This window comes from Lonchura striata, chromosome 22 (genome assembly GCF_046129695.1).
Source record: "Lonchura striata isolate bLonStr1 chromosome 22, bLonStr1.mat, whole genome shotgun sequence".
Lineage (NCBI taxonomy): Eukaryota > Metazoa > Chordata > Aves > Passeriformes > Estrildidae > Lonchura > Lonchura striata.
Genome location: NC_134624.1, coordinates 7617802 through 7643217, shown reverse-complemented (window position 1 = coordinate 7643217; position 25416 = coordinate 7617802). Strand labels below are relative to the sequence as shown.

Genomic DNA, 25416 nt, shown 5'->3' with positions numbered 1-25416 from the left:
AATGAGTCTTGGATATGGGAAGGAAATGAAATTTGCTTTTCTGCACAGCAGAATGGGGTGTATCCCCTGCACGTGACGTGAAATGCAGAGTGGAAACCCTGCACAGTTGTGGCAATACTTTCCACTGTAGTTGCACAGCAGTTGCCAATGATTCATGGGTTGATCCTGAGGTGGTTTTTTCCTCCCATATGATTTAATTTATGAATTTAATTGCATGTCAGCAAGCATCTGATTTTTCTTGATATTTTCATCTGGGGTTTACAACTGCCCAGCCAAATATCTTTTCTGAGTTAGACTATACAGGGCTCTGGTCCTGCTGGACCCAGAGCTTTCCTCTCAGCTTGAATGGGAGGTACACAGGGGTGAAGCTGACATGCAGGTTGGGTGATGAAGGCTGGGAAAGAGCCTTGGACAAATTTGGAAGTATTTCCATGGCTTTTTTTTTTGGTATTTTTTGTTGTTGTTGCTGTTTCTTTGTTTTTTGGTTTTTTTTTGGGTTTTTTTTGGGTTTTTTTTTTTTTTTTTTTTTTTTTTTTTTTTTTTGTTTTGTTTTGTTTTTTTTTTTGTTGGAAACAGCATCCAAAGGTGGAAGAAGGCCAGCTTGGTTAGGTGCTGTGAGTGCAGATGGTTGATCCAGAGTGAACACAAAGCTTTAGCTGTGCTGGCAGCCTCTCCCAAGGCTGTGCCAGTCCCCAGGGCAGTGTACTTGAACACAATTTGTGCCACAATTTATCCCAGAGCACAGAACAAGAGAGGGACAGAGGCAGGTGCCAGGAAGGAGGTTTGGTGTCTGCTGCCTCATGTGGGTGCTTTTAGGGTTGCTCAGTGAACCCTGGGAGAGGCTTCTGATGTTCACAGCAGAGCCTCACAACTCCTTGAACTTCAGCAAACCAAACCTCCCCATAGTCTGGCACAAAGTGAGAAAAGCAGGTTCAGCAGAAAGTGAAAAAGTCAGTAACCCTGCCCAGGGGGATTCTCTGCCCTCATTCATCATAGCCATGAATGAGAAGCTTTTTTCAAGCTTCCCCTTAGTCTCTGGGCTGGCTGTGCTTCCCTGCCTTGATTCCTTGAGAGGAACAAGCCCGTGGCTGGAGCAGGGTGTGAGAGCAGAGCAGTGAGTGCTGCTGTGGTGCTGCTGATAAAGGAGGCTGCTTCAAGAGCGTTTGGGTGCACGTGGGATCCATCAGCTCAGGTGTTCTGTTCCTGTCTCCTGAGGTGTGCAGCCTCTTCTGAGCCTGGCTGTGGCTGTCCCCATGTTCACAGGGCAGTTTGGGGGAGGATTTTTTAGCAGGGAGCAGCATCACTTCTGGGGCTCCATCCTAAATCCTTTCATGGCACTTTGTTCCTCCGTGAGCTCTGTGTCAATGCTGTCAGTTCTTGCCATGCTCAGGGCTCTTTGAGGGGCAGTTGTAGGGAAAGCTGAGGGCTGGCTCTGGCAGGAGAGGTTTGTCCCCTCAGTTCTGTATCCCAGAGATGGTCACTCCCTCTCTAACCAGCTTACTGCTTTCGGGCATTTTCTCCTTCTGCTGAGCTGTGGGTTTTGGCATGTGTTTGTCCACGTCCTGCCATTTGGTGAGGGGGATGGAGGGCGGGGGAGATCCCTGCAGTGTTTAAAAGGATCTGGATAAATCTTCTTAAGGGAGGCACTGACTCAGCAGAGCGTGGTTAGGGAGGAGGAGGAGGAGGGAACCAAACTGTCCTTGTGGGGCTGGAGCTGCTGCTGAGCCCGTGCTGGTGTGTGGTGCTGGGGGAGTCGTGTGCCTGGGGATCTGCTCTGAGAAGCATCACCCCTTTCCTCACCAAATTGTTGGTGCTCTCCATCCTCCAGAGCACAAATGGGAGCCTCACAGCTCAGTGCCTGTCACCCAGAGGTGCCTGAACCCTGTGCCCAGACTGGTCCTGGCTGTGCCTGATCCCACCCTGGTGCAGATCTCTGGGATTTCCCCTCAGTTTGAGCTTTGGATTTCTGCCTCGTGCTGTGGGCAGCTTGGTTTGACAGGGATTATTTATTAGGGAAGTGCACCAGGGTGCTTGGTTCAGATCACTGAGGCTGCTCAGACCAGGAGACAATGTCACCTCACGGGAGAGGCAGAGGCTTGGGGAGGGGAGCAGCCAGGGCTGGGCACGGGGCTGTGCTGTCACTGTCCCTTTCCCTGCCTTGTGAGGGGTCCCACCTTGCACTGGCACAGCCTGGCTTTGCTGAAGGGCTGAGACATGGAGCCAGGGAATGTGGGACAGACCAACAGCAGCTTCCCAAAGTCCTGGCTCCACTGTGGGCAGGCTCAGCCAGCCAGACACACTGGTGACACCTGGTTTGCATTTCTGAGCAGGCGAGGGAGACTCACTGCCAGCCAGCTGCTGCCTTTGGCTTGCTGGGATCCCTCGCAGGAGCCACAAAAGCATCTCTGCCACGTTTTGCTCTCCTTATCTCATGGTGTATCTTGTCTTTCCATGCAGAGCTCCACACAGGAGATTGGAGAAGAGCTGGAGGATGGTGTGATCTACAGCATATCCCTCCGGAAAGTGCAGCTCCATCACACGGCCAACAAAGGGCAGCGCTGGCTGGGGGTAAGCTGGGGGCTCCTCCTGCCACAGGGGAGGATTCAGATGTTTCCTGCCTTGGGAATCATGTACTGATTTGGGAGCAGGGGGTGGGAGCACCCGTTGCCCTCTGCAGGGGTACAGGTGAAACAATCTGCAGCCCCGTTTGGAAAAATAGGGCAACTCCTAAATTGTTTCTAGATTTTGGCAGCTCTGAGGCCTTTCCTGGGGTTTCCCACGTGCTCAGATCTTCTCAGCTGCGTTGCTGGTGTTTGCTGTGTGAGGAGACTCAGCTTTCCACTCCCAGCCAGGAGAGCCTCAGGCTCTGTGGGGATCCCAGCCTAGACCTGAACTTGTGAAGCTGCTGGGAACATTTTGCACTTGATGGTGTCTGAATTTACCCAGCCCACTGACTTCTGCTCCTGTCCTGGCAGTTTGAGAATGAGTCAGCCTTAAACCTCTACGAGACGTGCAAGGTGCGGACGATAAAAGCCGGGACCTTGGAGAAGCTGGTGGAGTACCTGGTCTCAGCCTTCAAGGGCAATGACTCCACCTATGTCACCATCTTCCTGTGCACCTACCGGGCCTTCGCCACCACCAAGCAAGTGCTGGACCTGCTGCTTAACAGGTGAGGCCCAAAAAACAGCTGGGGGTGGCCAGGAAAGCCCCAGCACCTTCTGCTCTAATGCCTTGGGGGTTTGGTGGCTTCTCCCAGCTCCATCAGCGTGTGGGTTTTGGGACAGGGCAGGGAGGACACAACTTCCTGGAAAGCTGGAGCTCTTCCAGTGAGGTGGCCAGTGCTGCCTGCTTCCCTTTTCCTGTAACAGGGAGGCTGTGGCAGAGGGAGGGAGCAGAACACTGTGTAGCAGGTTCATCCTGGCCCTGTGGCAGAGCTGGGGGTGATGTGGATGAGAAAAGGCTGCTCTGAGAGGCAGCTGAGTGCAGGGTGCTCACTGCCTCACCTCTGCCCCACCAGGTATGGCAAACTCCACGTGCAGGCAAATGGGGACCACGCCAGGCACACTGTGGACGAGAGGATGGAGCTGAAGAAGTAAGTCTGCCTGAGCTGTGCTGGCTCTGCTGGCAGCTCTTTGGGAAGGATGTGTCATCCCAGCGCTGCTCCTGGGCTTGTGGGGGTGCACACAGGTTTCTCCTGGCACCTGATCCTCTTTACCTGTGTTTTCCCCCTTCCTGCAGCACCATCTCCTCCATCCTGGGGGCCTGGCTGGACCAGTACTCAGAGGATTTCCGCAAGCCCCCTGACTTTGCCTGCCTCAAGCAGCTCATCTCCTACGTGCGCCACAACATCCCCGGCTCCGACCTGGAGCGCCGCGCCCGCATCCTGCTGGCCCAGTTCCAGCAGCAAGAGCAGAGCGAGGCCGAGGCTGAAGGTGGGTTCCTCCCCTGGCTTGTAGGGTCATTGGGGGCTGCAGGTGGAGGGAATGCTGCTGGTTGGCCCAGAGGGTCTCCAAAACTTGAGCCACTGAACACTCGTGAACTCTGTTTACATGGGGGGATCCCTGGGAAGCCAATCCAGCTGCAGCAGGAGTGGCATTTCTAAATGGATTAGCTAATCTGCCTTTAATCCTCTGAAGACACTTGCACCCAGGTTTAAAATGAGTGTCCTTTTATCTGAGCCTTGTTGCTGGAGGTGCGAAGCCAGATGGGAAAGGAGAGCCTGGGAGGTGGGGTGTGGGTGTCTGCAGGGGGCTGGTGTGGGCACTGCAGTGCTCAGCCTCACCTTTGTCTCCTGCAGCTGTGGACCACGGCAGCTGCACCTTCCAGCTGGTGGACGAGAACGGGGTTGGGGATGGGAAGCCAGATTTCCTCTCCTTCTCTCCAGAGATGGTGGCAGAGCAGTTCACACTGATGGATGCTGTGAGTAGTCACCCACCAGCTGGGTCAGTGGTGCTCTGGGCATGGGCTTGGTTCTTCCCATCCCTTTTTCCTCCTGGCCTGTTCTCTCCCAGGAGAACACAAAGTAGCCCTTCTCCATCCCTTTATCCTCCAGGAGCTGTTCAAGAAAGTGGTGCCTTACCACTGCCTGGGCTGTATCTGGTCCCAGAGGGACAAGAAGGGCAAAGAGCACCTGGCCCCCACCATCCGTGCCACGGTCTCCCAGTTCAACAGTGTGGCCAACTGTGTCATCGCCACTTGTCTCGGGGACAGGTCCCTGAAGCCACAGCAGAGGGCCAAGGTGGTGGAGCGGTGGATCGAAGTGGCTCGGGTAGGACAGCCCCCCTCCCACCTCCACCCAAGGGATGAGCTTTTGCCCTGCTGGAATATCAGCAGATGCTCCAGCTTTTTTTTCATCCAAATCCTGTTATCTCCTTGTCTGCCCTCAGGAGTGCCGCATCCTGAAGAACTTCTCCTCCCTCCGAGCCATCCTCTCGGCCCTGCAGTGCAACGCTGTGCACCGGCTGAAGAAGACCTGGGACGAGGTCCTGCGGTAAGGAGCTGCTCCAGGGCTGCTTCCAAGGGGAAGAACATGCTGTGGCACTTGAATGTGCCAATGGGATCACCTCAGCTCCAGCATTGCCTCCTGGAGCATGCCCAAAACCCAGGGACCAGTGTGAGGTGTCAGGGACCTCAGGAGGGTGAGGAAATAAAAGCATCATCACCTCACTGTTCCGTGTGGAACACCTTGGAATAGCTCCCAGCCAGCAAAGAGCTGAGCATAACTGGGGTCATTAGGGTGAGCAGAAGAGAGCCCAAGGAGGAAATCCCAGCGTGGCAGCATTGTTGACTTTTCCCCTTGTTGCCCCTGTGCAGGGAGAGCTTCCGCACCTTCCATGAGCTCTCAGAGATCTTCTCCGACGAGAACAACCACTCGCTGAGCCGGGAGCTTCTCATCAAGGTAGGGGGAAGGAGGACCCACCTTGCCCTGTTCCTGGCAGGCAGCTCAGGTTTCCATGGCGTTCCAGCCACAGGGATGAAGCCCTGGCTGAGCTGCTGGAGTCACAGGCAGGGTGTGCTGAGTCTGGGGAACACGCAGGGGTTTCAGACCAAGGCTGGAATTTCTGTTTCTCCACCCAAAACTTGCTACTTGGAGCTGGGAAATCAATTGAGGGAACAGATAAGCACTGGGATGGGATCCAGAACACCAGGTGATAGCTTGTCCCCAGAGGCAGCTGCATGTTAACAGGCCAGAGCAAAGTCCTCTTGATTCCGGGTGGCGTGGTGGAGTTGGTGAAAGGCTGCAGCAAAACTGTCTTTATTGCATGTGGAGCTTCTCCACAGATCCCAGTCTAGCTCTGGTTTAGGGACTGAGAGGAAACAAAATACAGAAGGGAACAAAACATCCCATTAGGGAGGCCTTTATACAGAAATGAGCAGCAGTTCCTATCTGCTAAGGCTCTCCTCTCTGTGAGCCATGAAAAAGCTTTGATTTCTTCCTCTTTCCTACCATGAAAGTTATATGAATGAAAATGGGTGTGAATTTTAGCTAATAGGTAATAGTGCCATTTCCCACCTGTGCTGATCCCACCTCTCCCCACCATCCAGGAGGGCACATCCAAATTTGCCACCTTGGAGATCAACCCAAAGAGGGCTCAGAAGCGGCAGCAGCAGCAGCGAGAGATGGTGAGGCTGGCAGGGCTGTCCCTGTGCCCTGTCCCCAGCAGCTGCCTGGGCTGGTCCCCCCTCTGCTCACCCCACTGTCCCTTCTGTCCCCACAGGGCGTGATGCAGGGCACCATTCCCTACCTTGGCACCTTCCTCACGGACCTGGTGATGCTGGACACGGCCATGAAGGATTTCCTGGATGTAAGTACCTCCTCCCTGTCCTCCCCTTCCTCCCAGAGCCTGGGCTGATAAAATGAAGGCTGGTCCCTCCCTGTGTCCTGTATCCCACACCACATCCTGTATCCCACACTGCACATCCTGTGTCCCACACCACATCCCATATCTAACTCTGCCCATCCACCTCTATCCCAAGGAAATGGGCTGCTTTTTCTCAGCAGGGTTACTCGCACTGCAGTAGCAGCAAGACAGAGATAGATAGGGGAGGGAGCAATATTCTTCTTTCTGCTCCATACTGACCTTCATCCCTTTCTTTTCCAGGGTGGGCTGATCAACTTTGAGAAGAGAAGGAAGGTGAGAGCTTTGCCCTGACCTGGTGCAATCACAGGCTGTGCCAGTCACTTTGGGCTTGATCCCTCTCCTTTTTTTCCTTTGTGCTCTTCAGTTTTGGGGGAGGAGATTCTGGTCTCATGGCTTCCATTTGCTGCAGGAATTCGAAGTCATTGCACAGATCAAGCTGCTCCAGTCAGCCTGCAACAACTACAGCTTCACACAGGAGGACCAGTTCGTGGAGTGGTTCCACAGTCTGGAGCGGCTCAGCGAGGCCGAGAGGTGAGTGAGAGTGGTCTGGGGCTGTGCTGGTGCCTCGGGAGGTCCCACCACTCATTTCCTTTGATGGCAGCAGCTGCTCAGTGCTCCCCTTCTCTGCTCTGCCTCCCTCACACCTGGTGGCAGCACAGGGAGCTCAAACCCTCCTCTCTCCCCTGCCAGCTATGGGCTGTCGTGTGAGATTGAGCCACTGTCAGAGTCAGCCAGCAACACGTTGAAGGCCAAGAAAAACACAGGCATCATCAAGAGATGGAGCGAGTGAGTCCCCGGTGGGAGGTGGGGGCTGGTGTGGGGCGTCTCTGGCTGGACATTGCAGGGGAGCAGGCGGGCATGGCCGCTGTCCTGCCAGCCAAATGCACCCTCACCCTGCTCCCTTCTCACCTGCCCCGCCTCTCTCCTGGCAGCCGGCAGCCACCGAGCACCGAGCCCTGTGCCAGCGGCAGCTCCCACTCGAAATCCTTCGACCAGCTCAAGTGTGGGCAGTACCTGTGCAGTGGGGACACCACTGACTCGGTGAGCGTCACCTCCGCTGGCTCCAGCAGCTCTGACGTCGAGGAGATCAACATCAGCTTCATCCCCGAGTCCCCCGACTGCCAGGAGAAGAAGGTACGTGGCAGCTTTCAGGTTCCAGGGGTCCCAGGGCCACTGTGGCCATCGTGTGGGGACTGTCCCACCTCTGCCCTGGCGCTGGGGCTGGGGGGGGAGCAGGCGGGGGGCCCGGGGGCTGCTCGGGAGGCCCCTGCCCTTGGCTGCTCCGGCAGCACGGCAAGGCTCTCGTGCCTTCGGTGGCTGTAGTTGTGTCGGTCCCCCGTTGTCACAGGTCAGTGAGATCCCTCTGGCCTCCCTCCCCCAGCGCTGGTACGCCCCGTCTGTGGCCGATGGAGAAGCTAAACCCACTGTGTCCTCCGCATCCCCTCTCCTCCCTGCCCTCCAGTTCTGGGAATCCACCTCCCTCTCTTCCCTGGACACGTCAGGCATCGGCTCAGGCTCCAGCAGTGCCTCCTCCTCTTCCGTCTCCTCCACGCCGGTGACGGCCTCCCGCACACACAAGCGCTCGGTCTCCGGCATCTCCAGCTACTCCTCACTCTCGCTGCCCCTCTACAACCAGCAGGTCGACGACTGTTGCATCATCCGAGTCAGCCTGGCTGTGGACAACGGCAACATGTACAAGAGCATCCTGGTTAGTCACATCCCCAGGGAAGCACCGGGGAGGGGTGGGTGGCTTGTCCTCTTTGGATATGGGCACGGCACATTTTGGGAGGAGTGGGAGGCTTTAGCAGTGCTCTGAGCTCACAGCACTCTGTGCTCACAGGTGACAAGCCAGGACAAGACCCCCGTGGTTATTCGCAAGGCCATGGCCAAACACAACCTGGATGGGGACCGGCCTGAAGACTATGAGCTTGTCCAGATCATCTCAGAGGAGAGAGGTGTGTGTGTGTGCTGGGGTGTGGGGGCTTTCCTGGGGCCATGCAGCCCTGTGGCCTGGGCAGCACCAGGCTGCAGCTGGAATGAGAGGTGACAGCAAGAGATGTCCCAGCAGTGGGAGACAAACCTTAGCCCCACTCTGGTCCCTTTTCAAGGAAAGGGCACCTGACTGACCCTCATCCTTGTTCACTTCCAGAGCTGAAGATCCCCGACAATGCCAATGTCTTCTACGCCATGAACTCCGCTGCCAACTATGACTTTGTGCTCAAGAAGCGGGGCTTCTCCAAGGGGGTGAAGATCAAGCACGGCTCCAGCTCCACCCTGCCCAGGATGAAGCAGAAAGGCCTGAAGATCGCCAAGGGCATCTTCTAGCCTCAGCCCCACTGCCACCCATCACCGACGGGGCCTTGGGGGCAGCTGCTCCAGGCTTGGCTGTGGCCGGTCCTTGTGCTGCCCTGCAGGGCAGAGGAGTGACCCTCACCCACGGGCGACGGCCGTGCACCTCCCTTCCACACCCAGAGCTGAGAGTTTGGCAACTGGTGTCAGCCTCTGCCTCTCTCTGCACAAGCCCCCGTTCCAATCAGGTCTTTTTTTCTACACAAGAAGGCAGCAGTGGGGGGGGATTTGTCTATTTTTTGTTTTGTTTTGCTTTTTTAACCTTCCACGGTGCGACACTCGGCCAGCCCAGCCAGCCCAGAGCTGGAGCCCGCCTCTGCCGTAGGTGCCTTGTGTCTGAGCGAGCCGAGGAGCAGTGACTTGCAGAGGGGCTGTGTGTGACAGAGCAGAGCAGGAGCCACCATCACCCTGGAAGGGGCTGCCAAGCCTCCTTCTCAGCTTTCCCAGTGTTACCTCCATGTCTGTCCTCCCTGGGATCACTGGCGTTGCCACCACCGCACAGCTCTGCCTGTCTCTTCCCTGGGGAGAAGCCACGGATGCCCTGGGCTGGGAGGTGAGCTGGAAGGATGCAGTCCTGCACCAGTGCTGAGCCCCGTGGAGGAGCCTGTGGCTGTGCCATGATGGAGTGGGTGCCTCGTGCTCTCCTCAGCTGGAAGTCTGCGTGGTCTCACTCCTCTCCCCATCCAGCACATCCTCCAGCTGGACTGGGCCAGTTCAAACTTGCACCAAAGATCAAATGCCAGTGTCTCTTCTGCCGAGGGGGAGCTTCAGACCATGCCCCCAGCGCTGCCAGCTTGAGGAGGAGGAGAGCAAAGTTCTGTCTGAAACTGTGTAAATAGAGACTTCGGGTCTGTGTGGGCACGTGAGGGGCCAGAGAGCCCAGGGTGCTCCAGGTGCCCCAGCTGCCACTGCCTGACCCACAGAAAGTGCCACTCACCTTGGGCTTTAACCGGACTTTTTCAAACACTGACCATGGGAGAAGCAGCAATGAGACTTTTTTTTTTTTTGTATAAAAAAAAGTTTACTGATTCTTTTTTTTTTTTTTTTTCAGTATTTATTGGTTGTAAATAGAAGAGGCAAACTTGTACATTTTACTAATCCAGCCTCCCCCTGCCCCTGCAGCCCAGTCCCTGTCCTGTGCCCCCCTGGTATTTAAGGCTGCTGGGAGGGACACTGGCACCAGCAGCAGCATTGCTCTGCTGTGCTCAAGGGGTGCACACCCTGCCAGCCCCCCCTCCCAAATTCTCTACCACTAATTGCTCAAGCAGGGGCAGACATGCTTGTTTTAATCATTGTAAGAAACACTAACCAAAGGGGGACCTTTTGTTGCTCCTGCCTCCATGTCTGTTTTTTAAGCGCGTCATTCCAGCAGGTCTTTCCCGTTTCCCATCCCTCAGAGTTCCTGGGTGGTTGCGGTGCCTTCCCCTGCTCCAGGACAGGGACCACACTCCAGGGCTGGGGCTGCAGGGGAAGAGGCTGTGTGGATGTGAGCGTGGCCCACGATGCACATGATGGGAGCTCCTGGCTCCTTGACGCACGGGCAGCCTCCTGCCTCCCCCCTGCCCAAAGCCCCTTCCCCTGGGCACCAGCACCCCTGGGAGGGTGTTCCCTCTGCCCACCCTGGGACTGTCCCCTCCCCTCCCGCCGGTGCCACCGGGCACTGGCTGTACCGTCTGTATTTTGTACCACTTCAATGAAGGAGCACACTGCCCGGTGTGACTTGTACACAGCAATGTAATTAGTCTTTGCAATAAAATACTGATGCTCAAAGGTCTCTGCCCCAAGGCAGGGCTTGTCCTGTCCTCCTTCCCCAAAATGGCAGCACCTTCCTGGAGAAAGAGGGATGGACCTGACTGTGGGGGAGTACATACTTTATGTTCACTCTGGTGGGTTGAAGCTTGTTTTGAAAAACAGGCTTTTTGGCTGAGGAACAACGGGTCAATTTTGAAATGAACTTGTGAATTGACACTGTTGCATTTTTCATTTCTAATTTGTTGGGTTTACTTGCCACTTGTGTTACAAGTAACTGCTGTAAAAGCAACTGTAACAGCCCATAGGGGGTTACAGGAGGAGGTCTTAACTCCCTTTAAAAAAGAAAGCTTGGCTTTCAGGTGTGCGCACAACACAGTGGGGAACGCACATCTAGAAAATGCCTGTAGCACTTTAATTTTTGGGGCTTTCATTTGGTGGGAACAATGCAGCTGGCAGTGGCATTCTGTACACCTGAAGCTCTGCCCCTCTGCCAGCTGCCTCCAGTCCTTGCTAACTGCTAGTTGGGGAAGTCAAAACACCTGAGAAGTGCATCAGGTAATGAGGACAACAAACACTACACCCCAGGAAGGGAATTAATCACTGCCAGAAAGTGTATTTTCCTGCTGGCTTTATTTTCAGCGAGGCTCAGTGCTGAAGGCATGGCTCAGTATTTTCACTCCCTCTGGACAAGCAAAACCTGTCCTAGGGACTCCAGCAGCACTAGGCTGCTTCTTCTCCCAGCATCTCCTCAGGCACCTTTTCTATTTTCCACATGGCCACCAACCTGGAGAGAGTGCACTCCCACACATGGAGAGATCTGGAAATGCAGCTTCTCCCATATTCTGGTGTTACCAGCTGGTTTGGATTCTGGGCTTGCTCTTGGGAATTCATTGAGCTTGCTGGAGGGTTTCTCAGCCAGCAATTCTGAAAATGCAGGCAGTGGCTCCCAAACATCCAGAATGCTGCCCACCAGCAGTCAGTGCAGAGAGAACATCATCAGCTTAGTACAAGCTCTGCTTTCCCAGATCCTCAACCCTTGGCTCTCAAGGAGCAAGAGCAGAGACAGTTCTGTCCACAGCAGCCACACTGCTCACTGAGTTCACACATAGTCCAGAATTTCTGTCTCCATTTCATTTTCACTCCCATCAGAAGGCTTGAAGTCCTCTTCCTCCTCCTCTTCATCATCCTCATCCTCTCCAGACTCATATGCCAGCTGTTCTTTGCCATCTTCACTGCTTGTTGTATTTGAGAAAAGAGCTTAAATTGGGAAGAAAGAAAGATACTGTGATGCCTCTCAGTGCAACCTGGGAGCATTTGCAATTGAGTTCCCAGAACATGTGAGAGGAAAGCAGCAGCCTCAGGCGCACAGCAAATATTGCACATCTTAACAGAATCTGATCAAGCCCAGAGCAAACCCTCTCCACACTCCAGGAAGAAGAGTAGAACAGCAGCAGAGCTGCACTGCTGTGCCTCCTCTCCTGCCTCATTCTGACCCAATTCACTGGGATATTATTGCTTTGGCCCAGCATCATGAAGAAATAATTTCCTCACTTCTTGGTCAATCAATAGTATCAATAAGAAATAAAATGCCACCAACAGATATGTCAGAATTAAGATCTTGATTATCACTGTGCAGAAGACACTTAAAAGCTGAAGGGCTTTTGATGGTGGGAAGATGAAATAGAAAACCTTAACTCTGAGCCATCCCTAATGCCAACCCACATTCCCACTGCACGTCAGCAGCTCCCACACTGGCACGAGCGACATCCCAGAGAACACACAGAGGATGCAGGAACACTTCTCAGTGCCAAGGACAACATCCTCACGTTCAAAGCATCCTTACCAGGTCTGGTGGATCTGATGATCTGCTTTATCATCAGGGACATGCTATCCCTCAGGTCATCACTCGTCTTGGCAAGGCACCACCCGTCCCGCTCCGTGCATTCCGACTCCGTGCCGTCATTCCGATGGATGATCTTCTGCAGGCTAAAGAGCAGCAAAAGGGAAGGAAATGTTAATCTTCTGCACTCAGCTGTGAGTTTCAAATGAGGCACATTGCTTTACTTCCATTTCCCTTCACTGAGCTGGAATAGCACAGTTGGTTATCCAGGTAATTGTCAGATGGGAAAGGAAGTTCATGTGTGAAAAGACTGTTCTGTTTTTATTGAGCAACCAAATACCTCAGATGTTCCTGCTCAGGGAGAGAGGGGTGAATGGACAGGGAATAAACAACAGGCTTTGAAATCTGTCTCTAAGACTCAGCTGTCAGAGTGCAGTACCTTTCCACATTTAAGTCACAGAGCTGGTAGAACATCTGTCGGTAAGGGGGTAAGGCTCCTTCTCGGAAAATGTAGATGGATTCCTAAGAGGAGGAAAGAAGGATTCATGTGCATTTATGCTGCAATGAAACTACTTTCGATGGGCTGATTCAAGAATATGGTACTTCCAAGAGAAACAAGTTTTAAGGCATAGATCTGAATGTGGCAGAAGATAAAGCTGAATGAGGAATGCCCCAAGGTGTCCCTGCACCCACAGTCACACCAGCACTGCTACAGAGAACACACTGCACCTCTCCAGCCTGCAGCTCTGTCTGCAGCCTGTCACTGCCTAGCAGTGCATCACGGCCTCCATTCTAGCAAAAAAAAAGGAAGAGCAAGACTCATTTATTTATTTATTCCACCCTGTTGGATTTTGCAGCATGACCTGATAAAGACATGGTGATTTTTTTGCACTTCGCTGCCCATCAAGTTCCAATTTCATCAATTGAAGCAAAATATTCCTCGCATCTAAGATGAGGGTGGAAAGCACCAATCCCACCTTGCAGCATGTAACAAAATACACTCAGGTGGTGTTCCATAGTGCCATAACCAACTAGGAACTTCCCAGGCAAACCTGAGTTTGCACATCAACTCACTCACAGCTGATCCCTTGATGACTAATAAGCCAGGAAACATCCCTATTTCACTGATATATTTCAAGATTTTGGTATAAAAAGTCATGCTTACCTTCAGCTTATACCTGCTGCAGGGGGGCTTTTTTGCCCCAGATGTACCAGCTGAACCCAGCCCCTGTTTCAGGTCATGGACAGTGACAGTGTGACTTCCTGAAAGGAAAACAAAGAGTTCTAATAAGAGACATCTTTCCTATTGGACTGTCACTTCTCTCTATTGATTCAACAAAACCAGACCAACCAGCAACAGAGCATGTACTTTGCTCATTCTTCAGAGATGTTACTGGACAATCCCAGGAAAAGTGGTGACTTGGGAAGCTTTTTCCAGAGCCTATTTGTTCATAATTTTAACATTTTCTACTCTCGTTTGACATATAAAAGAGAACTTCCTCCATTCTCTGCACCTCAGTGAATTCTGAATTCCCAGTGTGGCTTGCACAACTGCCTCCTGCCTGCTAACAAATATTGTGGATCAGCCAGACTCCCACAACACTTCCCAGCAGATTTTACTCTGGCTTAACAGCAGCAACATTATAACCAGAACACAAGCTCCAGTTTTGGCTCAGCTAGAAGACAGGAAGACCCTTCACCACCTGTGACTAGGATGGGGCAAACAGAGAAGCAGAAGAGCCAGGCAGCCCTTCTGGCCTAGCATACCTTGTTTCTTGACAGTGATGGGCAGGCTGTAGTTGTACGTGCTGCGTTTTGCTTTCACAGGCATGTCAGTAGCAGCATAACCTAGAGGTGAAAAGCAAAATCCAGTCATGAACTGAGGGCAAGCACTCTGCAGAATATCCCCAGTCAGGAACACAAGGCCTGGTGTGGGAAGGGCAGGCTGATCTTTGGGATATGCTGGCTTTAGCAGGGTGGGGAGAAGAGATCAGCAAAACCCTTTAACTTGGAAATGTGATCTGATGTCAGTGAGTGGATGCCAGCTCTGTCATGGACTTATTATATGGCATCAGAAACTCCTTTTCCTCAAACTTCTCCTTTGCAAAATCAGAGCAGGGAACTCCACATCCAAGGTCTGAGACCCAGCATCCTGCAGGATACGCTGAGGTCTTTGAGGAAAAGCTGCTTAGTGAGCACCAGAATTCCTGCTTGGTGCCTCCCCTGAGTGAGGAGGAGGATGCTCTGCTACACCCCCTTGTGCTTGGAACATATGGAGGAGGAAAGGCAGAGTTTAGAATGTGCCAAATGAGGAAAGAGCTATTGCATACTATGGAATAAAGTATTACAGGAGTTTTAAAAGGAACTACAGTAAAGAAGGAGCTCAAAAGGTGACATGTTCATCAGAGCAGAAATATGGCAAAAGAGTTTGAAAAACACATAAAAAGAAAAATACTACCAGGATTAACCAGAAAGCAGAGAGAGCAGCTCTGTGGGTTGGGCCCTTTTACCATATTTCATTCCACAGCGAATTCGGAAGTCCAGCACTTGATAAATCTTTGCTTCAGGGTGTTTTCTGGGGTCATACCCAAACCTAACCCATAAGCTTCTCCAAGGACCTGTTAACTGCACAAACACATGAGGGAAGATGGTTACAAAAAAGCACCACAGTGTTGCAACTCCTTTCAGTACCAAGGTCCTTGGAAAGTTCTAATATTTTCCCTCATTGCCCAAAGATATTTGTTTTACCAGCTCTTTGCTCACTTGCCATGCCAATATTTATACACTTGGCAATCAAAGCATCAAAGCACAAATATTTGTGTGCTTTTACAAACCAACCTGCAAGGTCACAGCCAAGTGCTTGTGTGGAAAACTTCTGCTACCACTGCCAGGTGAACAGTCACGTAGAGTGTCTGACCTGCAGAGGTGGTTAGCAAAGTCACTGAATCCTCCTTGGCTTCAGCTTTGGTTCTAAAGCAGTTCCTTTCTCTTTACATTAAATTAAATCAGGTACTTAGTTGCAGAACCTCAGAAGTGGTAAAGGAGCAGGAAGAGCCAGGTGATGCTCCCTTGCTCACAGATGTGCCACTCACCATGTAATAGGCCAGGTATGGCAGCAGCACCTTCAGCTTGTCTGGATGGACGCTGATGTTGGCTTTGACCGCATTGCGAGACCACACGGGACGCACTTCAAAGAGCTGAAATGACACACAGACAAACACACAGCAGTGGCAAGGGGCTCCCAAAAAAGCAGAGCAGCTTCCCAAGTGCACTCAGGTCCATATCAGGGCCTTTGGCCCTCAATATGAGCTATTGGATGGTGATGGGGGCTTAATGTGAGTTAAGCCACAGATTCAAAGCTTGACTTGCAGAATTGAAATGAACACAGCAGTGTCAGTAGCACCTGCTCACACTTGTATCAGGCACTTAGAATCACCAAGAATTTCTAGGAAAAAAATGTAGTTTTTCCTCCCCAGCTTGCTGCCGGACAGTGGTCAGACCAGGAGTAAAGCACACACCTTCCTCAGCTCTTCCTCCACCTTTTTATCCACAGGATTGGTGCACACTTTCTTCCAGTTCTGTACAGCAGCATCCAGTGGTTTAGTTGGGATTTCTTCATCATCAAAGTTGACAAAGATGGCATTGTGTGGGCGCCGGGCCCTGCTGAGGCCAATCAGGTTCTCACCAGACACCTGGGGATTGTTGTATCCCTCCCTAAGGAACAGGGAAAGACAAAAGGGACTCAGCTGGGTGAGCAATGGGTTGGTTTAACTTTGACCCAACCTCCCTTGATCACACACTGGTACCATAAAAGACTCTCATTGCACCACTGAAGAAAGAAAATTTAAATTTAAATAAATCCCCAAACTTCTATACTACATCCATTTGCACACTGAACAGAGGAGCTCTGCCCTGGATGGCAGAAAACTCTCCAGCACTCAGGAATGATCCGTATGAAATGTGTTGGACAGGCTTCACCCTCTGCATTTGCTCTTCTGGAGCTACTGCAGCAACACTGAGACAGAGGCAAAGCAAGAGGGAACAACCAACTCAGTCTAGATTTTTTTTTCCTTTAAAATTGCCAGTGAAGGCCGACAGTGAGAAAACAAAAGATGTTTCTTGTGGGAGATCTCCCAGATTGTTCTTCTGGCAAAGCCAGTTGGGGCCAGGAGAGCACAGGAACACATGGCACCGATCCTTGGAAACCCTGCCATTGGCTCCAGCCCTCTGGAAGCAGGCAGGAGCTGAGTCCTACATCCCACACTGTTTGAGGTGAGCTGGGACAGACATCATCATCACCTCATACCCAGATACCCAGCTCCCCTCACCTGGCAAATCCTCAAGTGGAATTTTGCTGAGGTTGCCACTGCCAGGCAGTTTCTGGTGTTTTTTTGCCTCTGTTGTGCCAAATCAAGAGGGATAAAACAGCACAAGGCAGGAAATTAAAAGGGTGAAATGCATGAAAGCTGTATCATGAGAAAAGACACTGACCTGTGCTGTATATCTGGGCGATAAAAATAGTCCACAGGAGTGTCCAGACGTGAGAAAATGGGTGGTGGGATATAAAGAGGTAAATCTCTGTTGAAGAATTCTTCCTTCTCTGGTTTGAGCATCAGGACTTTGTCATACATGGAGGTTTGTTTGCCATCAGGGCCAGAGTGCATTGCCAGGTACTGGAAGTCAGACATTCCTGTAAGAAACAAAAGTTAAAGCACTGTGAAGTTTGTTGTGAATCCAACAATATTTCTCACACTCAACTTTCAAGAGCAAGAGTCTGGCAAGTTTTTGCAAAGGTTTATCCAGCAGGGAGGCTGTAACAATACTTGATTTTCCTTCCAGTCCTCAACTGCTTAGGGGAAACAATTCCCTTTCCCATCAAACACACTCACCTCTAAGCCACGTGCACACAATCCCAAGGGTTACCTTGAAATTTGTAAACAGTGGTGACAATCCCAAGAATCTCCATCTCAAACTGGATTTCTGGCTGGTTTTGTTCCTCGGGGTCCAACTGCTGCTTTTTCCTGGTCTTCCTCCTTACCCTGAGCAGCATGGTGGAGGTGGGGAAGCGGTTGGCACACACGGGGTGGCAGTAGGGGTCCTTGGGGCGGAAATACAGCTCCAGCCTTTTGGCAGGGTCGGCGTAGATCTGTCAGCAAGGGGGGCACAGCCCCTGTCAGCGTGCCACCCGCACAGCCTGAGCCCCTGTGCCAGCCCCACACACTGCTCCCCTCACAGCCCAGGGGGATTACTGCTGCCCCACCGACCCCTGCAGCCACTCACATCCTGGGGATCAGGAAGAAATAAATTAAAAATATAATATCCTGGATACGAGGAAGCAATTCTTCCCTATAAGGGTGGGGAGGATCTGGCACAGGGTGCTCAGAGAAGCTGTGGCTGCTCCGTCCCTGGAGGGACAGGTTAGAGCAGGCTGGTCTAGTGGAAGGTGTCCTGAATGAACTTTATGGTCCCTTTCGACACAAACCATTCTGGGATCCCATGATTTTACTGCACACCGCCTGAATCCCTAATGGAGAACAGCAGGGAAGCGGCTTCACCCACACACCACCACAGCGTGGGGACTGCTGGGCTGGAAGGACTCACACAGAGGGTCCCACATGGAGGCTCTCCCAGGCCCCCTCTCACCCCCATCCCCTTACCCACAGCCAGGCCCGGTCTCACCACCCCTCACCCTCAGCCCAGCGAGCACCTCTGCTCCTCACCCCGCCGGGCCCCCCTCACCCGCGACACGCCCTGCTCTCCTCCCAGCGTCCGCAGCATGGCCCCGACATCCCGGACGAGCCCCGGGTACTCCACGCAGACCAAGCGCGGGGCGCGGGGCAGCTCCAGCACGGCCGAGCCCCGCGGGCCGCGCTGCGGCCGCGCCGCCGCCATCGCCGCCATCGCCGCCGCCCCCGTCCGGCCCGGCCCGCCCGCCCGCCCCGCGGGCCGCGCCGCCAAGGTTCCGCCGCACGACGGTTCCGCGGCCGCGCTGGGCCCGGCCTGTCCTCGTCCTGTCCTTTTCGGGGCTCCTCAGCCCAGCTTGTGGCCGTAAACACACGCAGAATCACCTCCCCCGTGGGTTATTTTGTGCTGCCTGCGCAATGAAGGGAAGCAACGCCGAGCGGAGCGAATGGCGGCGCGTTTCTCTGCTCGCGCGAGGAATGTGGTGTTAATGCTCACAGAAACAAGGTTTTACTCCCCTGTTTCACGTTTCGTCTCAGCAATGTTTAATGCCGCAAATGAAGGACACAAAGGTGAGGGTGAGAAGAGAGTTTGGCGCAAGGACAGCTTGGCCGGGACTGACTGCCCTCAGGACACCATGCCCTCAGGATGTTCCATCCTCCCTGACCTGGACATTAGCAAGGAAACTGTCACAGCCAACACAGAGAAACAGAAAACAGAGAAACAGAGCCACTCAGCTACAAGTAAGGCTTTAATGATCTCTAAAAGGTGGGGGTTTTTTGCTTCAGAACGTTAACTCCGCCTGGGAGATCGGCAACCTGTGGCAGCTTCAGATAGACCGAGTTCCAGAAGGTCACAAACTGGGATCTCAGGTCCTGCTTCACAGAGTCCTTGTTCATCTTGTGGTTGATATCCAGGTAGTACTTGCCATTGTTGGTGTAGGCTGGCCAGGAAACGGGCACATCCGAATACCCATTGTTGGGATCCCTGGTGAAAAAAGAAAACAGAGAAGCTCAGTTTTGAAGGTTTGGGCAGGAACCCTGTATGCTCAAGTCAGGCTTTAAGTAGAGGAAAAGAGAGAATCTGACAGTGAGACAAGCCATAGGAATCCTGCCTGCCAGAAGTGAGTTGATAACCTGCAGTCTCCTCCATCCATCCCCATTGGCCTCATCCCAACTTCACAAAGGGACTTAACTTCTCTATGAACATCAGGATTAAGGAATAAAAAATACAGAAATGGAACATAATGATTTTGGGAATAATCCTAAAAAACTCCTGAACAAAACAAGCAGCCTGAAGGGCTGCATCAAGCCCATAATGTGTAATGGGAAACACTCACCCAGTCCTGGCAAAATTGGTCCAGTAAGCAATCATGGCCTTTGAGACAGTCCTGTGCTTAGGCCAGTAGCCCACGGGGGTGGCAAAGGGCTTCCCAAACACGTACTGCAGGTCGTCAGCATGGTCTGCCCCAACCCATCTGGGGTAGATGGGCATGCGGGATGGCTCGGAGAACACGTAGCTGTAGGTCTTGCCACTCCTGGGAAATCAAAGAGACTGGCTGGGCAAGGAGAAAGCAGAAGAAGGGGCTGCAAATCCCAACCAGCACTCCAAATACCACCAGGGCCAGAGAGTCAGAATTAGAAGATGCTCACATGCATCACCTCACATGGGGTAGTTTCAGGAGAAAACACCCTGAGCCATTTTAAACTTCCATTTCCAATTCTCTACCTAACCCTCCTGCATCTGCAACATCCCCAGGGCTGAGCTGCTCACTTGGCATTCTGCAGGTGCAGGTCCAGTGCCAGCTGTGTGGGAATCAGGAAGGTGTAGTCAGTGACCAGCTCCACCACTGTCTTCTTCACGACCTCCTGCTCGGGTTTGTCACCCCAGCTCTGTGTGTAGATGTTGTAGGTGGCGTTGGCTCCAGCCTCGCCCCTGTCCACAGTGAGGCCTTTGACCAAATTGTAGACCTGGTCACTGAAAAGACAAGTGATATTAATTAATTCCTGACCAGCAGCTTCAGGAAGGGCAGGGCTCTTGCCTGCTCCTTTCTCTCCAAGGCTCTGGACTCCGCAACCAAAGGCCTGGGCACCCAGGCTTGGAGTGACATCCTGTTTGGAAGGTTGTGCCCTGTCCACTCAAGTCTGACTCCCTGGGGTTTGGGAGCTCCACTGAAGAGCAGATGTCTCCTCCTGAGGGTTCTGAGGGCACCTGTGACTCACGCAGTGACTTTCACCAGGGGGCGGTTGATGGCGGGTAAATCGATGCCGGCAAAGATGTGCCCGTCCATGTCATTGACCCCGGCCACATAGTCGATGTCGGCAGCGTTGGCAAAGAGCTTCTCTGGCGTGTCTGGGAGGAAATCCCCATCCACAACCGGAGCGAGGGCGAGGGTGTGCACCAGGGGCACTGCAGGAGACAAGGGAGGAGTTTGTTAGGTGGTGAGGAAAAACAGATGTGTGCTCTGGCATATCCCATGACTCAAAAGCTCAGGAAATTACAAGGTGAGGTGAGTGACAGCGTGAGCAGTGACTTCAGTATGGGCAAGAGGTTACCCAGGTGCAGGGTAAACCTCATGACTATGGCTGAAGGAGAAGGGCAAGAGATCTGCCAGCCAAACACCATCTGGGAACATCCACAAATCCTCTCCTGCAAATCCCTTCCCAAAAATCGCAGACAAATATAGGAAAGATCTGAGCTTCTCATCCCACCTGGCCTTGCTGTCTTATTGTCAGGACAGCCAGCCCCAGAGTGTACAGATGCACAGCAGTGTTCTGGTCACTCTCTGTTCAGACCAAGGCTAAACGCTGTGGTTTATGAACAGGAGCACCAGGAGAATCTTCTTGGGAAAGGAATACCCACAGGCACAAAAGCAGCAGCGTTCCTGCACTCCACCCAGCGACTCAAATAGAAATAGCAGGGATGTGATCTTGTTTGTTTGTTTATAAGATGTTTTCTGGGATCTTGCTGCTTTCACAGAACAGGAAGACCAAACAGTTGCTCTGTGGCCAAGGCATTGGATAATCCCTCTGCCACTGCTGCCATTGCACGGTACAATGTGCATCTGCCTACAGAAAGGAGACTGCAAGAGCTCACATTAATGCCCCTTTTATGAAGGGCGCAAGCCCTTCAGCACCTCAACATACTGGCAATTGCTCCATAGTCCTGCCAAGAGCTTGGGAAGCCCAGGGTGGCTGATGGACCACATCATGGCCTGGTGGACTTACTGGGCAGATTGGTGAGCTGCAGATGGTAGGCCAGAGTCAAGGCTTTGGGGTCAGAGACACGGAGGCAGTTGGCCAAGTCAGCGGTGTTGTCTGTGGGACAGCCAATCTTTTCTCCAAGCTGCAGGAGAAGAGAGAGAGAAACATCCTACCATTACCTCCAAACCCAGGAGTTGTATTTATGCAGTCAGATAGGTGGGTGAGATTAAATGTCATTTTAATCTCAAAGCAGCGATTGTCCACAGCTCTGTTGGGCACAGCTCCTGCCCAATCCCTTCCTAGCTAGGCTCTACTCTAGGGAAAATATTTTTTGTTTCTGTAGTCCTTCAGGCATGACTTGCACGTTACCTTTTTGGCCCAGACAAGTGGATCCCTCTGGATGGCCCAGCTGCAGACCCCAACACCACTCTGGCTGATGGCTCTCTTGAACAGGCCCTTGTTCTTTGGGGACAGCATCTAGGGGCAAAATGGAAACAAGAGGGGTTTGGGTACAAAGTCCTGAGGAGACCATGGCCTGCCAGACCCCACTGGTCACCTCACAGCTTGTGCACCCAGCCTGGGGAAACTGCCAGGTCTTGGGGTGCTCAGCTGTGTCAGGAGTTAAAGTTAAAAAGTGAGATGTTGGGAAGAGGAACAGAGGAGGGGAACATGGAAGGTAAAGGCTGTTTCTTCACAGAACACATGGCTGCACTGGTGGGATTGATGAAGCTGAAGGAGGAGCAGCTACAAAGCACTGAGGCTGAGCATTGCTGTCCTGGCCAGGGCAGGACATCAATGGGGCAGCAGGTAGGGAGGAACGCAGATGAGTGCCAGGGGGTCCCTCTGTCCCACTGACAGGGCAGGGGCTCTGATCAGAGCCAGCGAGGAGCGTTCACCTGCAGGGAGACACTGGCGGCACCGGCCGATTCCCCAAAGATGGTGATGTTGTCCGGGTCACCCCCAAAGGCCTTGATGTTCCTCTTCACCCAGGCAATGGCCATGTGCTGGTCCTTGAGCCCGTAGTTCCCTGAGGGACAGAGATCAGCCGGCAGTGACAGGGGCACAGCCAAGCTGCCAGAGCCGGGGCCAGGGCCGCAGGCAGGGACCAGCCGTGCTACCTGGCAGGTTTCCATCGCCGGTGCTCAGGAAGCCCAGCGGCCCCAGGCGGTAGTTGATGGTCACCACGATGACGTTGCCCCGCACGGCGATCTCCTCCCCATCGTACAGGTGGTTGTCCAGGAAATTGGCTCCCTGGCTGCCTCCGAGCAGGAAGGCACCGCCGTAGATGTAAACCATCACAGGCAGATTGGTAGAGACTGTGAGGAGAGGAACGGGGGCAGAGTGAGCCCCCCTGAGCTGGGAGGTGCTGCCCCTCCATCCCCTCACCCCTCCCTGAGCATCGCCCCACCTGCCTTGGGCAGGAGCTGACTCAATGCTCTGCAAGAAAATCCTTGCTCTGCTCAAGAGGCTGACCCTCCCAACGGGATGAAGGTGAGGCGGGATGTTGTCTGACACTGTTCCCACCTTTCCCCCTGATAATCACTGCTCAGCACCTGCCCACTATGGAACAGAACTCCTGAGAGAGGCTGCAGCACAATCTGTGCACACAAGGCAGGTGGGAAAGTCCATCCCAGGTCCCTCCCAAGCTCATACTCTCTTTTCTCCCTTGAGGGATCCAGATGTTCAGGTAGAGACAGTCCTCGCTCCCACGGACATCAGTCTGTGTCAGCGTCACCTGCAGGCAGCGTTTTTTGAATTCTTTTGCCTTCAGAGTTCCTAAGAGGGGAAAGGGAAGACAGCATGTCCTAGTTAAGGGCCACAGCTCCATTCTCTGGTTGCAAGGTGTCAGCTCGCCCATCCTTTCCTCTCTGAATGGCAGTGCAGTGGCAGCAAAGCCTCCCCTACCACTGTGACCAGTCTGAGTAATATATTGTGCCATCTCCCATATGTGCCAGATTGGAGAGAAGCAAAAATAAAGCCCCAAACCCAAGGCATTCAGATGTTGGACCTTACCATCCCAGCCAGGATGAGGTTGGGGGTCTTCCAGTCTCTTTGGAGGAGCAGCAAAGGGAATCCCTCTGAAGATGTCAATGTAGCTCTCAAAGAGTCCCAGTTTCTTGTTCTCACCTTCCACAAATCCTCCCTCGGTGAACACCACACCCAGCTACAGGAGATAGCACAGAGAAAAAAAAATTCCATTGCTCTCAATCCATTGAATGTGTGGCTTCCCACATTGCCACACATTCACATCCCACCCTCCCCACACATTCACATCCCACCCTCCCCATCCATGCCCTTGGTGCCTTGTGGAAAGCCCAGAGGTGCCCCTGCTCTGTGTCTGTGCAGCGTCCTGCAGGTGCCCTTGGGAGCAGAGAGGAGCAGCAATTCCCCCCCAGTCCCAAAGACAAACAGCAGGAGGAGGAGAAACCCTTCAGCCTCAGGGTGCAAGCCCAGCCTTTGCACTTACGGTCGCAGCCCAGGCTACCCCGAGGTAGGAGCACAGGGCCAAGCCCACGATGTGCCAGCGAGCCATGCTGAGGGCAGCCCTGAGGGGACAGTCCCAGCTCGAGGGCTGTGCTTATAAAGCCACCAGTGCAGGTGTGTGCCAGAGCCATGGGCCAGGCTTGGCTCGGAGCTGGAGCAGGGCAGCTCTTCACCTTTGTCCTTCAGCAGCCTGAGGCCAGTCCATGGCTGATGGGCATGTCTGCGTGAGAGCCCTGCAGGTGCTGCTTCTCTGGGCTGGAATCCAAACCTCCCCAGGTACCTTTTCTATTTTCCACCTGGCCACCATCCTCATCAGACTATATATACTTCCCACACTCAGTTATTTGGGAATGCAACTTCTCTGTTAATTTTCCTCTCTGGTGTATTACCAGCTCATTTGGATGATTGTCTCTCTCCTGAGTACTTGTTGAGCTTCCCAGAGGAGTCATTAGTCAGTTATTATGAAAATGTAGACACCCATTTATCCACAGCATTGGTGCACTCTTTCTTCCAGGTCTAGACAGCAGCATTGAGTGGTTTAGTTGAGTTTTCTTCACCACAAAGATGTCATTGTGTGGGTGACAGATTCTGCTGCAGCCAATCAGGTTCTCACCCCAAAACAGGAAATCTCTTTCTAAGAAACAGGGAGGGGACCAGGTTTGCACTCTGCCTGTGGCTCACAGAGACATAAGGCTGTCACTGGAACATGTGAAAATTAAGTTTGTGCTCCGGATTCCAGAAAATAAGGGACTCAGCTGAATGACTAGTGGGCTCATTTAGCTTTGGTCCAACATCTACATCAAGGGGCAATACAATAAGAAAATGCAATTAATTTTTTTTTCCTTTAAAAAGTGCAGGTGAAGGCCAACAGTGAGAAAATGAAAGATGTTGCTTGTGGGAGATCTCCCAGATTGTTCTTCTGGCAAAGCCAGTCGGGGCCAGGGTGGCACAGGAACACATGGCATCAATTCCTGGCAGAAAGGCAGGTTTGCTGCATCCCAGGATGTGTGGGGTGTGCTGGGAGGGGCAGTGCCCTTCAGCACATCCCCAAGTCCCCTCACCTCAAATGGACTTTTGCAGGAGTGGCCCCTGCCAGGCAGGTTCTCCCTGTGCCTCCTCTCTTTTGCCAAAACTAAAGGGATAAAGCAGAACAAGGCAGCAGCTGAAGGTCTTCAGCCCATCTCCCCCCTGTTCCTAAGCTCTCCCTTCCCCATGGGGATCCAGAATGTGGCACAGCTGAGTCCTGTGTCCCCAATGCTGTGGGGTCTTTGAGTCTGGTTTGGTGGCGTGTCTGTGTGTCTGTGTGTCTGTGTTACAGCTGTTGCTCTTCCTCCTGCTCATCCCAGCAAGGTGGGAACTTCGTGTGTTGCTTCTGTGAGAGTTCTGACATGGGGGAAAACACAACCAGCCCCAAATAGCCAGGAGCCAGTTTCCACCCACGAAACCATAAGCCTAGCTTAGAAGTTGTGATTAATGATAAAAGAGCTGTTTGCAGCCTGTAGGGTGCAGCAATAGCACATTTTAATGGAAACAAAGACTGTCAGCTTGGAAGGGATCTCAAGGATCACCTGATCCAACCTCCCTTGGCAAAAGCCCAGTCTGGTTAAGACAGCCCAGCACCCTTTCCAGCTGATGTGAGAAGTGTCCAATGTTGGGGAATCCAGCACTTCCCTGGGGAGGTTATTGCAATATCTGCTTGCTCTGACTGTGAAAAATTGTCCTCTAGTATCCAATTGTTATTTCC

General features: G+C 52.8%; 3 protein-coding genes across 6 annotated transcripts in view; 1 reads left to right on the top strand and 2 right to left on the bottom strand.

The window, feature by feature from the left end:
• The window catches only part of RALGDS (ral guanine nucleotide dissociation stimulator), a 57350-nt gene extending 46869 nt beyond the window's left edge, over window positions 1-10481 (top strand). For 2 of the 4 annotated variants that reach the window (XM_077787899.1, XM_021543548.2), the window contains exons 2-18: window positions 2458-2568; window positions 2976-3169; window positions 3518-3592; window positions 3739-3932; window positions 4298-4419; window positions 4553-4768; window positions 4887-4990; window positions 5314-5398; window positions 6046-6123; window positions 6219-6305; window positions 6603-6635; window positions 6772-6893; window positions 7053-7148; window positions 7295-7496; window positions 7711-8070; window positions 8203-8317; window positions 8512-10481. In XM_077787899.1, the coding sequence (XP_077644025.1) occupies window positions 2458-2568; window positions 2976-3169; window positions 3518-3592; window positions 3739-3932; window positions 4298-4419; window positions 4553-4768; window positions 4887-4990; window positions 5314-5398; window positions 6046-6123; window positions 6219-6305; window positions 6603-6635; window positions 6772-6893; window positions 7053-7148; window positions 7295-7496; window positions 7711-8070; window positions 8203-8317; window positions 8512-8687 (2370 nt within the window). In that variant the 3' untranslated portion in view covers window positions 8688-10481. The remainder of the gene's footprint in view (window positions 1-2457; window positions 2569-2975; window positions 3170-3517; window positions 3593-3738; window positions 3933-4297; window positions 4420-4552; window positions 4769-4886; window positions 4991-5313; window positions 5399-6045; window positions 6124-6218; window positions 6306-6602; window positions 6636-6771; window positions 6894-7052; window positions 7149-7294; window positions 7497-7710; window positions 8071-8202; window positions 8318-8511) is intronic. The other 2 variants (XM_021543550.2, XM_021543549.2) reach the window with 2 other exon arrangements.
• A 593-nt stretch (window positions 10482-11074) lies between these two features.
• On the bottom strand, window positions 11075-18198 carry GTF3C5 (general transcription factor IIIC subunit 5). The gene is made up of 11 exons (XM_021543551.2): window positions 18043-18198; window positions 17227-17449; window positions 16795-16993; window positions 15822-16017; window positions 15396-15500; window positions 14814-14928; window positions 14071-14151; window positions 13469-13566; window positions 12743-12825; window positions 12307-12449; window positions 11075-11720 (listed from the first exon to the last, which is right to left on the bottom strand). The coding sequence occupies exons 1-11, from the start codon at window positions 18193-18195 to the stop codon at window positions 11563-11565; spliced, it is 1554 nt and encodes a 517-aa protein (XP_021399226.2). The 5' UTR covers window positions 18196-18198; the 3' UTR covers window positions 11075-11562.
• Window positions 18199-18730: 532 nt separating this feature from the next.
• CEL (carboxyl ester lipase) lies at window positions 18731-23721 on the bottom strand. Its single transcript, XM_021543765.3, has 11 exons — window positions 23656-23721; window positions 23202-23352; window positions 22842-22964; window positions 22307-22504; window positions 22085-22215; window positions 21558-21665; window positions 21213-21330; window positions 20208-20394; window positions 19759-19962; window positions 19325-19522; window positions 18731-18972 (listed from the first exon to the last, which is right to left on the bottom strand). The coding sequence occupies exons 1-11, from the start codon at window positions 23719-23721 to the stop codon at window positions 18747-18749; spliced, it is 1710 nt and encodes a 569-aa protein (XP_021399440.2). The 3' UTR covers window positions 18731-18746.
• Between the last annotated feature and the right edge of the window lie 1695 nt (window positions 23722-25416).

Bases quoted from the DNA above. Each gene is read 5' to 3' on its own strand.
- GTF3C5 (XM_021543551.2), bottom strand. From the start codon at position 18,195: ATGGCGGCGGCGCGGCCGCAGCGCGGCCCGCGGGGCTCGGCCGTGCTG. The intron at 16,018-16,794 runs GTCAGTGTCTTT...CCTGTTCCTTAG, and splicing joins CGCCCAGATATACAGCACAG to GGAGGGATACAACAATCCCC. The intron at 14,152-14,813 runs GTAAAAGGGCCC...TTTCACCTCTAG, and splicing joins TCGCTGTGGAATGAAATATG to GTTATGCTGCTACTGACATG.
- CEL (XM_021543765.3), bottom strand. From the start codon at position 23,721: ATGGCTCGCTGGCACATCGTGGGCTTGGCCCTGTGCTCCTACCTCGGG. The intron at 21,331-21,557 runs GTAACGTGCAAG...CTTCTCCTGCAG, and splicing joins CACTTGTCTGGGCCAAAAAG to CTTGGAGAAAAGATTGGCTG. The intron at 19,523-19,758 runs GTGAGCAGCTCA...TTGATTTCCCAG, and splicing joins CTGCACCTGCAGAATGCCAA to GAGTGGCAAGACCTACAGCT.